This window comes from Ictidomys tridecemlineatus, chromosome 1 (genome assembly GCF_052094955.1).
Source record: "Ictidomys tridecemlineatus isolate mIctTri1 chromosome 1, mIctTri1.hap1, whole genome shotgun sequence".
NCBI classification, from domain to species: domain Eukaryota; kingdom Metazoa; phylum Chordata; class Mammalia; order Rodentia; family Sciuridae; genus Ictidomys; species Ictidomys tridecemlineatus.
Genome location: NC_135477.1, coordinates 73,330,246 through 73,347,276, shown reverse-complemented (window position 1 = coordinate 73,347,276; position 17,031 = coordinate 73,330,246). Strand labels below are relative to the sequence as shown.

The window sequence follows — 17,031 nt, the reverse complement described above, 5'->3', positions numbered from 1 at the left end:
TTTGGAGAAGAGGGTTAAAAATCAAAACATAATGGTCTAGTATGTGTATAAGATCATTTAATTCAGAAAGAACATGTTCTATAAATATGTTGGATGTAAACAGAGAATAATTAGTCTATTGCCGGGGAGGCACTAGGCCTGGTGGTTTGGACACAGAATCACAAATAACCTGCATAGAGGCAGTTATCAGTACATTTTTAATTAGGAAACAAAGGCTCAGAGTGGTTAAGTAACTTGTCACACTCAACCAGTTTCCAGAATCACTGAATTTTAGCCAACTGACCTCCTCTTAACTAAGGTACTATGGGAGCAGCTCCTCAGGGCAGGAATCAGAATCTCCCCACTGGCGTACTACCTATACTACCTCCACCCAACACAGGGCCAACACCTCTCTTTATCTGGGGCCTAAACATTTAAGTGGGAAGAATCTGGAGAACAGCAACTGGGAAATTTTGATAAGGAATGGTAATCAGTATGGTATCCCAGAAGTAGTCTGGGAGGGAGCTAGACACTGGATTCCACATGACCCTCAAAGGCAATGTGCTGGTTGTTATCACATCCCCAACTGCATTTCCAAGAGCTCTCAAACAGCATGATTATGTGTTTACAAGAAGATGGGTAGCACTAAAGAAACGACTTCAGGAAAAATCTGTAAGTCACATTTCCACATGGAAATCTCCAATAGGCTATTGCACAAAGATGGTACAGAGTAGCTCGTTCTTTATTTACACCCACAGCACAGGTAGATCCTTGAAGTTGAAGGAAATTCACTCACACATGCACTATGGTCAGCAGGGGTGTATGCTGGGTGAGGAGTGAGGAGGCCTGGGCTCTGGTTCCAGCAAAGGTACTGAATGGTTTTATTGCTCTACTTTTCAAATAATAAATAGTGTAAAATACTATAAAACAATTACACAGTTGAGATGAAAACAGATTACAGAATCCAGTTTCAAAGCCTTTGAAAAGCATGAAAATTTTTCTTTAAAGAAGGTAAAGATTCTTATAAACTATTTAAAAATATTAACAAAATATTGTACTCTGCCATCTCCATAGTACCAAACATCACAAAATAACCACAAAAATTGGTGTATATTAGCACTGCCATATTAACTCAAACCATTTTAGTTTGGCTAAAAGTAAGGTCAAAAGATACAAGTTTGTCATGTGACTGCTAAATTATACAGATGAATGCATTTGCTGGGCAAACTTTCAAAACAAAAATTTAGAAGTTAGACATTATCTTGAAGAAAACAGCACTTAAGTGGATAACTCTACCTTCTGACTCCCTGGTGTACAACTATAGACCCTGTTAATTCAATTCCACAGAGCACAGTAAAAACATCTATAGTTTAAAATTAAATTGGCCTGGTAAAACTTAATCTTAAAAGAAAAATGGAGACTCCTATTAATCTTTTTATACAGTAGAAGAACAGGAACAGAAGTTTTAAAACACTTATAAAATATTTAAAATTCTGGTTTTGATAAACAATAAAATACTTTCTAAGAATGTATGTTTAAAACTAATTAAAAACACAAACAGCATGCATTCAATATTTAATACAATAGGGTTAATAGTCAAAATATTGACTCTTAGTAAGTACAAACATTCTTAGTAAGCATAAGTTTGATTCTATTAATTGTGAAATTTCTTTGCTAGAAAACCTGACATTTGTATAAAAATGCATATTCAAACTCGACTCCTCAGGTTATTTGCCAAATCACTTACTACACATGCAGAAGCATCCTGTCTTTGTTAAATCAATCGAATCTATAATGTGGGTATTCCTTTTGCTAGTACAACACTCATACTATTCCTTAATAAGCAATCGGTTTAGAGAAAATGAAAGAGTGACCATTAAATGTTGCCTTTATTTACTTTCCCATGGTTGGTTTTCATTTGGGAGAAGCAATAAACAAAGCAGCCACCTCTCCAGGCTATGAAATGACTTCTCTGCTGAAATTACTAGAGATTCAAATTTTACCTGCAATTCTTCTCTGTTCAGTTATGGTCACCCAAGTGTACCAATTCGCCTATTCTAAGGACTCCTCTTTGCTCTAAGTGTAGTGAGATGAAATAACTACTCTTTACCTCTCCCCCAACTCTGCATAGAGAAATTAAAGCCATAATAAAGGATTGAGGATGTAGCTCAGAGGTAGAGGACTCACCTGGTATGCCTGAAGCCCTGAATTCGATCCCCAGCCCAATACACATATCCCATGTATACATGGAGGGTGTGTGTGTGTGTGTGTGTGTATGTATATGTGTATATACATGGACTCTTTGAAAGGAAATATAAAGAACATGCTATATTGTATATATATATTTTAGTTGTAGTTGGATACAACTCCTTTACTTATTTGTTTGTTTATTTTTATGTAGTGCTGATGATTAAACCCAGGGCTTCACACATGCTTAGGTAAGCGCTCTACCACTGAACCACAACCCCAGCCCAAAGAGCATGCTACTTTTAAGCAGACATTTTCCACAAGTTTAGGGCATGGCTGATGCCTGAATCTATAAAGGACATCAAACTTAATCATCTCACAGAAAGAAATTTGCATCCTGCTACCAACTATGAATTGATAGGAAAAAGAGAGAAAGAAGCTATTTAATGGTTTAATTTCCTGCATGCAGCTAAGAAGCCTTCCTAAGCATCTTGTTAAGTAAATCCTAGGAGTGAGAAGATGGAAAATGTTCCTTACTATTTACATTTATCATGGGAGATGCCCAGCCTATAGACTCAAAGGGTACATCTTATCAGGCAGTAGTTGTTCCTCCCTAACACTCAGCCCTTTTACATAAGAAACAAGTCAGCCTCAAATAGCAACTTAATCCTCGAGGTGTTGCCTAAGTCTTCTCTTCTGACATTAGAATGACATCTACATAAAATATTTAGAAGCACATTTGGTCAACTCAAACGTATTATACCCTTAGGTATGATATAGGACACTCAGAAAATCATGTGAACATTTTTTTATTTCTACACAGAAGTTAAAAGGGCGGGGGGGACCCTTCCAGAGGTTTGATTTTAACATACAACTCTTGATATTGATTTTAGTATACAACTCTTTTTAAAATTAGTCTGAAGTAAGAATTAGCGGTTTGGTTCCTTAAAATTACTAAAAACAAAAAAATAATTCAATGGAGAGGTTTTTAAATATGTTGCTTTTAGTCTGCTGAGATAGGTCTATATAGATTCATCAGTTTACAAACATACCCAACGCGCACTTTAGTCAATTTATTATCATCTAATTTTAATGAACAGCATGTGGCTAAAATTTCATTTGACAGTGTTTGTATTTGCAATAAATTGCTGCCAAGTACCTTAAGGGCCTACAGGTAACTAATGTGTAATTCCTAAAATATTAATTTGTACCCAATGGCTCAATGACAAATTTAAAGGACAAAACACATGGCACATACTTAAAGAGCTTTTTGAACAGAAAGCCTGGCACTTTGAAACCTTCATCAAATTCGGCATCACTTTCCTCAGAATCATCTTCAAGTTTCAGACGTTTCTCTTTGTCTTGCAGTCTTAGTTTATTCCACCTCCTATTATGAAAATAAAAATTACATTTCCATTACTTTGGTTATATAAAAATAGGTAGTTCTACATCACATGCTGGAAAAAAAACGGCAAATTAGAACAGTATTTTCGGTTTCTGCTGCCATCATTACTCTTATTTTATTGATAGTCAAAGATGGAAAATAATTCTCTTTTTCTGCCTTCTCAATTTGATTCTTATTTGAAGTATTATAGCTGCCCTAGAAATATTCCTGTAAGGTCTCATTTCATTATCAAAGCTACTCACTCCTCTCTGGCATACACTAAGGGAAAATTTCTAAAAATACGTAAACTTAGATCTAGAAAAGATTCAGAAAAATTTCAGTATAACAAATTATCTCCAAAACAGCAATACAGTATAACAACATTTTATTTATTTATAATTACTATTTCTGTACTAAAAATGATAGTCATTAGCATAAAACAACACAGTATCTTGGACATACAACAACTTTTTAGTCGTAACTGCTGTATCAGATACTCTAATTCACTTAACTGAAGTTTGTGGAAGCATCAACAAAAAGGACTGATAATTATACCACTCAGAAAAAAAATGTGTTCATTGAATAAAATCTAAATTACAAATTATTTGCATTCATGTAACTAAAATGGACTCTGACATTGTTTTTTTAAAAAAACACAGTAAATAGCCTCAGATTCTATTCACATTAAAATAAATTAATTTTTTCAGCATACATGCAACTGACATTCTGTTGGAATGTTGGAAAATGGTTGGAATGGAATAAAGCAATACAAATACATGCCTTCAAACTAAAAAATCTCACAGGAAGGGATGAGAACAGTAACATACAAAGAAGGCATTTATCTGCCACTGACTATGCAATAAAAATAGAGACTGTCTGAGGGAAGGAAGAGAGAACTGAAAGGATTATATACTGCCCAGTGAGAGGTAGGGAATGTTTTCCAGGACACATTATAAACCCAGCATGGAGGCCAACTGCCAGAGAAATTGGCATTCCCATCCAGAGAGCTGCTGGTAGACCTCAAAGCACATCCATCCTTTGATAAATTCTTCCCTGGTTGAAAATTTCAACTCTTTAAAATAACACAAAGAAGGGCTAGCTGAAATTTACTTGTCATCAATAAGAAAGAACTAGTTGGTTATCTGAAACTGCACTACAGGGTAGTAAGAGAACTTAGAAATAAGATCAATGAAGCACTATTGTTAATTTTGAGAACAGCAAATGGAAGAGGCAGGATATGACCAAGTCTAGGGAAATAGTTATCATACAATCATAAGGTTTAATATATGATGTTCTTTTCATATAAAAAACTTAATGTACTTAACTTTTAAAGGTAATCTCTCCCTTTCTTTTATTAGTATTTTTTTTCCTTAAAAATTATTTCTGGCCAGGCACGGTGGCGCCTGCCTATAATCCCAGCAGCTCAGGAGGTTGAGGAAGGATGATCTTGAGTCGAAAGCCAGCCTCAGCAACTTAGCAAGGCCCTAAGCAACTCAGTGAGAGCCTGTCTCTAGTAAAATATAAAAAAGAGTTAAAGATGTGGCTCAATGGTTAAGTGCTCCTGGGTTCAATCCCCAGTACCAAAAAAAAAAAAAAAATTATTTCCATGCAATTGACAAACTGAAGTATCTCTAAGTAGTTATGACAGTCTTTGCAATTCTTTTGAGTTTCGTGTTATTTATAAATTAGTTAAGTGCAATGGTTTTCAAGGGGGCAATTTTGCCCTTTTACCCTCAGAGATAATCTGATACACTTGGTTATTGTAAGTGTGAGATGACTAGGGGGACATCCTGCAGGTGGTGTCCAGATAAACATCCTACAACTCACAGGCTCCTCACCTTTGCCAATTAAAAGTTATCTGGTCTCACATGCCAATAATGCCGAGGCTATGAAACCCTTAATATCAGAACTTAGAAACTAAAAAGACACACGTATTTTTTTCCTGGTGCACATATCAAAATTCTTGCTACTCATTCTCTGAAATTTAGCAATCAAACAGTTTCAGATAATGAGATAATTCCTCAGTACCCAACCTTACTATCAATTCAGTACCAAATATCTGCATAACAAAAAATACTTGTATTTAGAAAATTTGTGGATGATGTGAAATTGAAAAAATCGCAAAAACTATCAAAGCCACTTAAAAAGACTTCATTTTGCAATTTCTCAAAGATGAATTTACAGGAAGAGAAATGAAAACACAGAAGATACTGGCTTTAGAGAAGTTTGAGACAATAACAGCATTCAAATTTCCACACCAGAGTATCATGTATTAAACTTCACTGACAGATGACAGCTATTTCCTTGGACTTAACCAGTAAATCTTTGTGGCTGTTAAATTTCCCACCACATCATTCTGCACTGACAAGGTTTCACCTTCTACTCCTTCCTCTCTCTCACCCTCCTAAAATATACAGGCATCATGTCACCACAGAACTCAGTACCTAGGAAACCACATAAGCCACCACAGAAGTGATTGCAACCCAGTGCCTTCCGCTTCACAAAGACAAAAAGCACTGAACATTTATTAAGTTTGGCCAAAGGATGAGTAAAGGTGGTGGGGAAAAATCATTATGACCTATAAGTACCTGTAGCATTGTGAAGACAAATTGTCCCAGCAGAATCACATACACGTTACAGACAAAATACCAGGTTGATAGAATCTCAGGCATATGTAGCTCAGGCAAAAGATTCTGTTAGCTACAGCAACGCTTCCTTGCTTCCTCGTGTGGCTTAGAGCTGACCATCTAAGGCATGCCCATAGAAGTGATGCAGCAAGGTGCTGGCCAAAAAGAGGGCTATACAGAATGTGGTACACCAGGGAGAGGTGGAGCTCACATCACCTGAATACAGACATAGAGAAGTTTTCCCCACCCTCGATGCTATCAAGTATCTTAAAGATGCCCTCTTCAGCTTATTAACCAGGTTGTCCTGAAGCCTTGAGCTCAGCAAGCTATCTGACCATAAGAGGAAGCAGTGCTATGAATATGCATTATAGGCTAGACATGCAAAAGCACAGGCCCACAAAAGTCTAGGTGGACATTGGCTAGAATCAAATTCTGCTGCTATTAGCTCATTAACTCTCACCAAGTCGACCAATCATATTAGCACCTACGCTTCCTCCATCCTATGATGGGGAGACCACCACTACCTACTTCACTGAGTTTGGGGAGGGTTAAACTAGGTGTCACATGCAAAGACTCAAAACAAAGCCTAAAATATAAGAAGAGCTTAATCAATTAAAATGGTACTACGTTCACTTACTTAAACTTGCTAAAATCCTCACTATAACCCTGCAGCTGGCACTATTACCACATTCACATAGAGAAAGAAACAGGCAATAGACAATGCAACAAAATATGCACACGACAACGCAATGCACCACAAATGTTTAATAGGACATGCATATTTGAATTAAAACTAGGATAACATCAAATGGGATGTTCAGTAAATTATTATGAATGTGATCACTATATATACGGGGATATTTGCCCTTCAGAAGACTATGGTACTTAAAAAATCTTGCCATGGGCTGACGATGTGGCTCAGTGGTTGAGTACATGCTTAGCTCTACATGTACAAGAACCTGGGTTCAATCCCCAGCTCCAAAAATAAATTTTTAAAAATTTCCATAAATTTGTAACAATTTGCTGTCATGAAGTATGGTAGGTTACTATATGCTGTAACAAAGGCAGATGCAGACACAGAGTAACTTGAAATGGGGCTAGGGGCAGGTCAAAGTCAAGATCTATGCCTAAGTGAGCTGGAATCCAGACCATTAGGAATGGCTCCAAAATGTCTAAATTCTGTTACTTCAATAAATACACCAGCTAACTGAGAGAAAGCAGAAGGGGGCAGTAAATTATCCAATACTTACCTTTTTAGAAAAGAAATAACTTTTTCAAGTTCTCTATCCTCTCATTTAAAAAAATCCACACATGTAATAGTCACAGCTGCAGCCACATAAAACGAAGTGGGCCTGGTGTTCCCTGGCAGGGTTTCTAACTCCTTGCATGGCTGCCATGTTCAGCCCGCTATCAACTCCACTGGCAGCCACTTAGAAAAGAAGCCAGTAATAAACATAAACTTACAATTCCAATCAGATGCAGGCCCAGAAAACACTCCCTGGCTTGTCCACATTTGAGCAGGAATGAGACCCTGGTCCAGGTTGCAGGGTCTAGGGCTAATCCTGCAACAATGACCTGTAGATGCACCTCAGTCTAAAACTAGTTCAACTGCATCGGAACCAGTGTAAAATGATGGGTCTCTCATCAATGGAACCCTAAGAATATACCCAAGAGGAAGTTGCCACCATCTAAAGTTAATTTATTTTAGAATTTCCAGCATTCAAGAATGTTCACATAAGTATAAAAACATGGCTAGCCACCATTATGCCATGTATTGTATGTGGCTTCCTCAACTCTGTCCACCTGCATATCTAGTACCATAATCAACATGCATATCCACCCATCTTTTGAACCTTTCAAATCCCTACCCAGAGCGGCACCTCTGATCCAAGTCAATGATCCCTGACCAGGCAGAATTAACATCCTCTCTTCCAAGTCCCCTTTATAACTCCCACCAAGTATTAGCATATTGTGAAATCCGCATCTGGTCTCCCTTTAGTCTTAAGACAGAGACTGACTTTGGCATTTTTATATTCTGAGAGACTAGCACAATGCTCTCCTCATGGCAAACACTCAATAAATGCCAAATTATTAAGTTCAGAATTGAGCTACAGATAAAAGACAAGCAGACAGAGGGGCATGGCTTGAAAACTGTCAAAGTAAGTCATCAGAAATGGTTCTAGAAACTTCCCGTTTCATCTTATTTAGAGACTACCTCCTGCTCATCTTCTGCTTCTTCTACATGTGTGACTTCTGATGTCCTACACCTAACTCTATCTACTGAATAAACATGGTTACAATCTATGATAAAGAATGACCCCTGGAAGAGAGTGACTGCAAAGAGAAAGAAATTCTTAATTTAGAATCTTGTAACCAAAAACAAACAAAAAAGAAAAAGAGAGATGGATAGAAAGAAAAAGGAAAAGAGGGAAAACTCTTGGGCTGCGATTGTGGCTCAGCAGTAGAACGCTCGCCTAGCATGGGCGGGACCCGGGTTCGATCCTCAGCACCACATAAAAATAAAGGCATTGTGTTGTATCCATCTACATCTAAAAAATACATATTTAAAAAAGAGGGAAAACTCATTTTTTAAAATAATTAAAAATAAAATAAGTGAAATGAAAATTGTTTAACATATTTTCAAACCTGAGCTCCACTTTTTGGGTCCACCAGTGGGTCCACTTTGTAACAAGACTGACTGGTTTCTGTACCCAAGCCAATGGAAAGAAATCAAAAACTCCAAGTTTGGTCCAAGCTTCCTCAGGACAAGTAAAAAAGGCTGGTCAAAAGATTCAACTGCTTACCAAAGAATTCTTCTTAGGATAGGAAAAGGAGTTTAACTAGTCCTAAATTGTGTGTACATTCCTAAGAAGGAAATAATGCTTTTGTTGTTCCCATATTCATCTGTCTTTACTAAAGACTTATTATCAGTCACAGAAACAAAGAAAACAAAGTGAGTGTATCATTTCCACAGGATGTTCTACCTCCTAAGGCCCCCATCAGATTCCAATGGTGGCCACTAGAGCAGAACCCAATAATAAACACAGATTGATGCTAACTACAAAAAAATGAAAACAAGATGTAGGCAGACAGCTGTATTACAGGGCTTCACCTGAGAAAGGGAGATCCAAACTTTAGAAAATGTTACTCACCACTGCTGCATTTGTCTTCTTGATCACAATGAGCCAAATACAGGGTCTTCTAAGGACTAAGTGAGGTAGTATATGTACAATACATTTGGGAAGCTACACAAATATCAGAAGCTATCTTGAAATATTTGGCAGATTACACAACATTCACAAAAAAAAGTGAAATCAAAAAATTTTAATTAATTGCACGTTAATGTGAATTAAAAGTAACTAATGTCAAAACACCTTCTGTAACTTTGGGCAGGCAGGATTTAAGTTCAGCCCCTAAGCTACCCAACCCCACACTGGCCAGTCAAGGTGAACAGAACATTGTGGTCATGCCATCTATGCATCTAGAATTACAAGAAGTCTGGAAATTGAGTCCCAGGAGAAGAAACAAGAAAACTCCCAAGGGAAGGCTCTGGCACATCTGCCATAGAACATAACTGTGAGGACCCACAGTGCCATCTTTACTTATGCTGCCCTCAAAAGTAAAGAGACAGTTAAGTTTCAGTGTCCCCTGGAAAGAAGTCTAGTGCCCCCTAGTGTGTTCAAAGGAGAAATAAGACAACTATTGATACTGTTTTTGTAAAAAAGTAAGCCTTAATCACATTAACAAAAATGTGTGAAAGGTACAAAAAGCATAACACCAATAAAATTAATTGTGTAACAGCTAATAATTTGGTTATACACACTAGATAGTACCAATTGTAAACTGTCTTTTACTTGGAAAAGAGATCTCCTTTTCATATACCTCAATGTTTATGAGCACTTCTTTGTGGCTCACACAGACTCTCTTTTCAAGCATCTTACTGGCTTGTGGAATCTTTGTCCTGTTTCAGCTAGTGGCATGTGAAAATACGAATAGTTAAGAGTTAGTGAGCGGGGCTGGGGATGTGGCTCAAGTGGTGGCACGCTCGCCTCAGCACCACATACAAACAAAGATGTTATGTCCGCCAAGAACTAAAAAATAAATATAAAAAAAAAATTCTCTCTCGGACTGGGGATGTGGCTCAAGCAGTAGCACGCTTGCCTGGCATGCGTGCGGCCCGGGTTCGATCCTCAGCACCACATACAAACAAAGATGTTGTGTCCGCCGAAAACCGAAAAAATAAATATTAAAAATTCTCTCTCTCTCTCTCCCTCTCTTTAAAAAAAAAAATTCTCTCTCTCTCTCTCTCTCCCACCTCTCTCTTAAAAAAAAAAAAAAAGAGTTAGTGAGCATTATCTTTGTAGTTCTATCACCCTTGGTATTATCACCGTTGCCATTTTATGATCCCACAGCCCGTGAGTTCCAACCCATACGAATATACTGTCACCTCAAGTAAAGTTGGCTAGTTCTGGACAAATTTTGTTCTGAGATTGTACATGTGTATATATTTGTAAATTCAGAGTCAAAAAACAAATATAGGTGATAATGGCTGACAGTGATTTCACCATGTGATAAGCACTGATTTAAGTATTTCACATTTATTAATTCATTTCGTCCTTACAATCCAATGGGGCAGATACTCTATTATTACTATTGTTATTCTTTTTTATTTTACAGCTAAAGAAAGGCAGACTAGGAAACATGAAGGTAACTGCCAAAGATTACCAATAAGACAGTGATGAAGCCTTCTGCCCAGATAATCAGACTCTAGAATCTGTCCTCTCTATGACATAATATAGTCTCAAAAAACTCCACAGAAGCTGGTGTGGTGGTGAACACCTATAATTGGAGCTACTCAGGAAGCTGAAGAAGGTGTATGGCAAATTCAAAGCTAGCGCCCTAAGCAATTTCATGAGCCCCTGTCTCAAAATACAAAAGAACTGGGGATATGGCTCAGTGGTTAAGTGCCCCAGGTTCAATCCCCAGTACCAAAAAAAAAAAAAAAAACACTCCATAGAACTTCCCTTTTCTCACATAAGGAAAACAATTATATAAGGGCAAACCAAATTTTAAACTCTTGATTCAAATTTTATCTTTAAAAAATATGAGCACTAGGGGCAAAAAAACTGCCTTCATCTTTGTACAATAACATGATCCCTTCCTGCCTCAGCACTGAGCAAGTTTAAGTCAAAATTCACTCTTCACTGGACACCAGCAAACTTTTTCAAGTAAAAGCAATGGCAGCATAGCAATTCTTTTGATCACAGACAATCTCGACTGAACCATCACATGAGACGCATTAATACCAGACAAATCGACATATACACTGCCTATACCAACCTATAAAAAAGGGACAAGGTACACCTATTGATGGGGATTGTCAAATATGAGCAGGCTTGGATCACTTATTAGTAAATGAACATGCCTCCTCCAAAACTTCAATAAAATTTAAGCACACACTGAGGTGCTTAAAATTCAAAATTGTCCTTACTGCTCTGCCTTTATATTGTTTTTGTGTTACAAAGGTCACTGAGCCTAGAGCAGTTTAAATCTATACTGATGGGAAAGAAAAAACTACACACCACAGAGTTAAACTATTCTTAATATGGAGTGAAATTTCAACCTCAGAATCATTCTCCACTTATTGCAATCTCCATGAAAGAAATTCTACAACAGCAGCACAATGAGTACAATTTGATTTTTAAAAATATATTCAGGCACCAAGCTGGGTATTTAATATAGTTTGCATTTTTGTAGTGCAATAGGTTTTCTACTTCAGACAGCTAAGAATTCCTTACAGATTAGTCTAATTTGCTAAATTGAGATACTCAGTGTTTTACTTTTCTTATCTGCCTTTTTATGGTCTATCTGGGTGGACTTAATTGGCACATCTGAGCAGATGAAATACCCTCAGTTAGGAGTCCAGATCTCACAGAGTAAATTAAGACTGATGCAGACAATTATGCCCAGAGCTGAGAATGAAAGGTGTGCACGGAGCAGGAAGCAGAATTAGTCTTCATTTGTGTCTCAGCTTTGTCATTTAAAAGAAGTCAAAGTGCTCTCTAAGAAAACATCCTTAAGGGAGTAACTTTTTCTTTTCTCTTTAAAATACAGATTCCTAGAAGAAGAAAATAAAAAAGAACACTGGCTTATTTTTTAAAAAGAAACAAACTCCTGGAAATAGATAAAAACAATCTTTAAGTCACTGTATTTAGGCTTCTGGATCAAATCTAGATTAAACTTTCACTAAACTCAGATTTTTCAGAGATCAAGTAATTTGGGCTTTAAAACAAAACATACAAGCAAATCAATTTGGTTTCTGCTTAAGTGGGGCATAAAATTGCTGAATGCTTACCCAGTGCAATCAAGGATCCAACCAAAAGGCAGACAGGGAACACTCCCAGTAAAAATGGGCTCTTGGCAAAAGGAAGAGAAAGAGGCTCCATAGAGACAACAAAATGGAGATGGAGCAGAGGTTCTGCAAACATGGCCTTCAGCAAGGTCTCTGGACAGTTGAGAGCTGGTCCCACCAAGTTAGGAGAGAAACCAGTTCCTGCAGCAATGCTCATCTGAGTCCACTGCAGCAGACCAGATGCTGGATCACTTCCACCTTCACACTCCTTCCCAAGTATCCTCCACTAATCTTACCTTGGCTAAATGACATCACTCTCAGGGATCAGGTTCCTATCTCCTAGGGCCTGTGAGGACTAAACCGAATGACCCACACATGATGTGAAACATCACCAAGTGGTAAACATCCAAACACTAACTCTGTGTTCTTATATGCTCTCCCCCACACACCCATACCTGATGTCACTCTTGCTCAGGCAAATCCTTAAGACATTTTTAAATATTTATTCTGGTTGGCTTTCAGATAGGTGGGCTCTTAAGGGAAGACAAAAAGACCCTTACTAGATGGAGAACCAAATCTTTGAGCATGACCAGTCCTGCCTGTCTCTTTAGTTAGAAGAAAAAAACCCATAGTGTTTGCTTATAACAGATTAACTAGGACAAAAATATAATTGATTTCAACATCACCAGATTCAAAGATTTATACAACATGCCCACAACTGATTTATGAGTAGACTGTTTAACCAAGAAATATTCTGAAGCCCAAATATCAAATGATTAACATGGAATTTCGTTTTCACAAAAGCTTGCCTGGGGACCTGCACTTTCTTTCCCAGAAAATCCTATATGTAGCCAGACGGTTCAACCATGGTGTCTTAATGGTCTGCTCCTCTCTGAGAGGTGAGAGGCAACTGCACCTTGCCTTTGGGGTGTATATACCTTTGTTATCCTTTAATAATCTATACTTGTGGCTCTCGTTTTTGATGCATCTTAGAATTTTTTTCAGCCATATTGAGTCAAGAACCTACCAGGGTCTAGTTCAGGTCGCAATGACCTTGGAGGTACCTCCTTGGACCCCTGTCTAGTGACTGCTCAATCCTCTCAGTCTCTAAAAATGATGACGGCCTGCCCCTTCTCAGAACTGTGCATGTGTACAAGCAAACCCTACAAACCAGGATCCAACCTATCCTGGCCATAGAAGCAACACTGCTTAAGAATGAAGACAATGAGGAACATTATTTTCCGAGATGACTAAGCCTACTGGTCAGTTAGAAGACATTCTATAAGATTTACACAATGAATGGAGTCCCCATCAGTCCTTTTTAACTCAATATTCAATGAGTCAACAAAAAAAGAAAAACCTTTAGGATCAAAATTTACTGAAAACACTTTCTAGCAACAGGTATCATACAGATTCAGTTTACACCAGATCATGAGGCAAATCCCAACACGATCTACACCATACTTTTCAGGTCTTCTAGACTCCCTAGCCATCTCTTCATACCCTCCTCCAACCCAACTCCCAGATCCCAGCTTTCAGATTTGGTTTCTAGGCCATGGAGATGGGAACAGCTGTGTGCTGGTTCTTGGCACCACCATGTGGTCACACCTGGATATTGCACCTTCCACCCAATCTCAAAATGGAAGGAAATACATTTACATGGCATTGACACTTCAAACCTCAGCTCTGTCTTTTATTAACAGTGAGACCATATGCAAAATGATTAACTTACAAGGACTATGATACAGTGTTTGTATAGCCCACTATAATTACAGCAACGTAAAGATATATATGTCTAGAATCAAAAGCTGGAATAATGTAGAAAATAAAAACAAAAAACACAGATACAAGTAGTTTTCTCATCTTAATAATTGTTTTTTGTTGTTGTTCATATTTTCTGTGGTACTGGGGACTGAACCAAGGGGTGCTCTACAGCTAAGGGTTTTTTTTTCTTCCCCCAGCCCTTTTTATTTTTAATTCTGAGATAGGGTATGACTAAGTTGCCCAAGCTGGCCTTGAACTTGCCATCCTCCTGCTCAGCCTCCCCAGTAGCTAGGATTATAGGCACCACCACAGCCCAGCTTAATATTGTTATATTTTCACAATTTAAAAACACGAGACAGGGCTGGGGATGTGGCTCAAGTGGTAGCACGCTCACCTAGCATGCGTGAGACACTGGGTTCGATCCTCAGCACCACATAAAAATAAAATAAAGATATTTTGTCCACCTAAAAAACTAAAAAATAAATATTAAAAAATAAATTAAAACAGAAGACATCATTACAAGTGCAGAAAGGTGGGAAAAGAGTAGAAAGCCCTAAAACCATGAAAAGGTACCAACTCCAATCAGTTTCAGGCTGTGATCTCAGCAGCTTAGCTTAATGTACCAGATAATTTGAGGAGACTCAGGCGCCTAAAGAACACTGTTTCTGAACTCTTGTGTTTTACTGACTGGCGGTGGGGCTGGTTTGGAGATTTATCACAGAAGCAATACTATGGTGACTTTGGGATGAGAGGGAAAATAAAAGCATCACATTTCAAACCCCCAAAATCCTTACGATTCTTTCCAACCACTTCAAAGGTCCCCTAAATGGGAGCACATTTCTTTCTAAACCAAAGCCTATGGTAATGAAGAATGCCACAGACCTCACATCAGAATCAGTGAAGCTCAGTCAAAGCACAAGTGCGCACCCAGTTCCTCCACACCCAGACCTGCTGCCCCTGACTCAGCAGCTGAGTCAAGCTCCTGCCTGTTGAAGATGTGCCCAGGTGATTCTTATGTACACAACCCATAACAACCAGAACATCTGTTGCTTTTGGCTGAGCTTAGTGCAGCTAATTTAGCTGAATGAACTAACCCTGAGTCCCCTTCCAGGCCTTTGTCTATGTAAATACAACTGTGCAGAGCACAAAAGGGAAGATTTTAGAAAAACTGATATAAACCAAGTTGGCTAACAACTACAGCTTCAGAAAAGAAAACAGGCATATAAAATCAATTTATATACATCCAGTAGTTCCCAATGCAGTGCACCAGAATGACATGGGCAAGCTGTTTCAAAGACCTGCCCAGTGGCCCCACACTAGACCTTCTGAGTCTGCACCTCCAGCATTGGGGCTCCCAGGGGCCACAAAATCGGTTTGTGGGCCAGGAAGCATGGTTTCTTGCTAAGGAAGTACCTGCAGTTAACTCAGCAACTTAAATAACAACTGGCAGGTGAAAACAGAAGAGTGAGCTTGGGGTTAAACTCAAGTGATAAGTGCTAGGTCTGGTTCAGTGAGGAGACAGAATAGTCTTTGGAAGTGGGCCTGGTCTGTGCCCATAGCAGTTCTGACTACTGCTGGGAAAAATGCCAGAATAATCAGTGGCATTTGTTTGACTACCTTAAAGGTAGCAAATAGCTGGTATGAATGCTGCTGGTTTCTTCACCCATTGACCCAGGATAGAGATGACTAAGGAACTGTGGCACTCTCCCAGTGAACCCAATCAGGGCCTCAACCTCCCACTGAACAGATGTCCATTCCCCTGAGATAGAAGACAGTGGGCCAAGTGAAGTACATGTGAATCCCTGTCCTGATGTGGACAGTTCAGAAGCTGGGCCTCTCTGCAGATCATGCCACCATTCTAATCTCTTAAGGCAATCCAAATGAGATCTCTAAGGATCTCAGAGCAAAGCAAGTCCTTTTCTTCTCAGTGATACACCTAAAGTTTTGGGAAAAATGCAAAGTTTTTAACCTGTATCATGAGGTCTCTGTGAATATTCTGACAGGGTTCTGCACTGGAATGTACCTCCTTCACAAAGTCTCCCCCCATCTAAGACACCTCAGTCTAAATTCATTTATGCCCTTCACATCTCATTAGGTCCTATCTGTGTTCATGTCACTAACAGCCTGAAGATTCTTTGCCAGGAACCCTAAAAGTCAGTCCTATAATGAAGACGTGCATTCACATAGTATAAGCAGAGATGAAGCAATGGAAACTGACTTCACATCTCAACTGGGAAGTAAGTCAAAACTGAGGCAGCAAGGTCTGGGCACAGGTACCAATGGAATTTAATGCCCTGCACCAAAGGGTTTGGTGTTGAGATTTCTAAAACAGTGGTGTGTTTTAAGTGCCATATCCTAACAGAAAATAATAGAACCTCAGAACACTGACGTGAATAGGAATCAACAAAATATTTACTTCTGAGCAATGACTCACCACCCCCCACCATTGAATGTTAGCAGAGAAACACACACCAGGGGAACACCCCTGAGGAGTCAACCTTCATATGCACTTGGATATACAGAAGGAAAGAAAAACATGTGGGAGGAGAAAATGCACAGGTAACTGAAAAATGGTTAGAACTGCCAAGACTGAGCTGAGGTCCTAGGCCAGTTCAGAGGAAGCAGGATCATTACTCCTATTGCCTAGTTCCAGAAAAGATCATGCTATTCAAAAGGCCCAACAGGAAATGCCTGCTGAACATCAGGCAAAACAAAGATGCCTAGACAAGACAAACTAT

The 17,031-nt window shown here is 38.6% G+C and overlaps 1 protein-coding gene across 5 annotated transcripts in view; it reads right to left on the bottom strand.

The window, feature by feature from the left end:
• The window catches only part of Ercc6 (ERCC excision repair 6, chromatin remodeling factor), an 81,661-nt gene that overhangs the window by 46,339 nt on the left and 18,291 nt on the right, over positions 1-17,031 (bottom strand). For all 5 annotated transcript variants that reach the window (XM_005339066.5, XM_040271886.2, XM_040271887.2 and 2 more), the window contains one exon: positions 3,425-3,553. In XM_005339066.5, the coding sequence (XP_005339123.2) occupies positions 3,425-3,553 (129 nt within the window). The remainder of the gene's footprint in view (positions 1-3,424; positions 3,554-17,031) is intronic.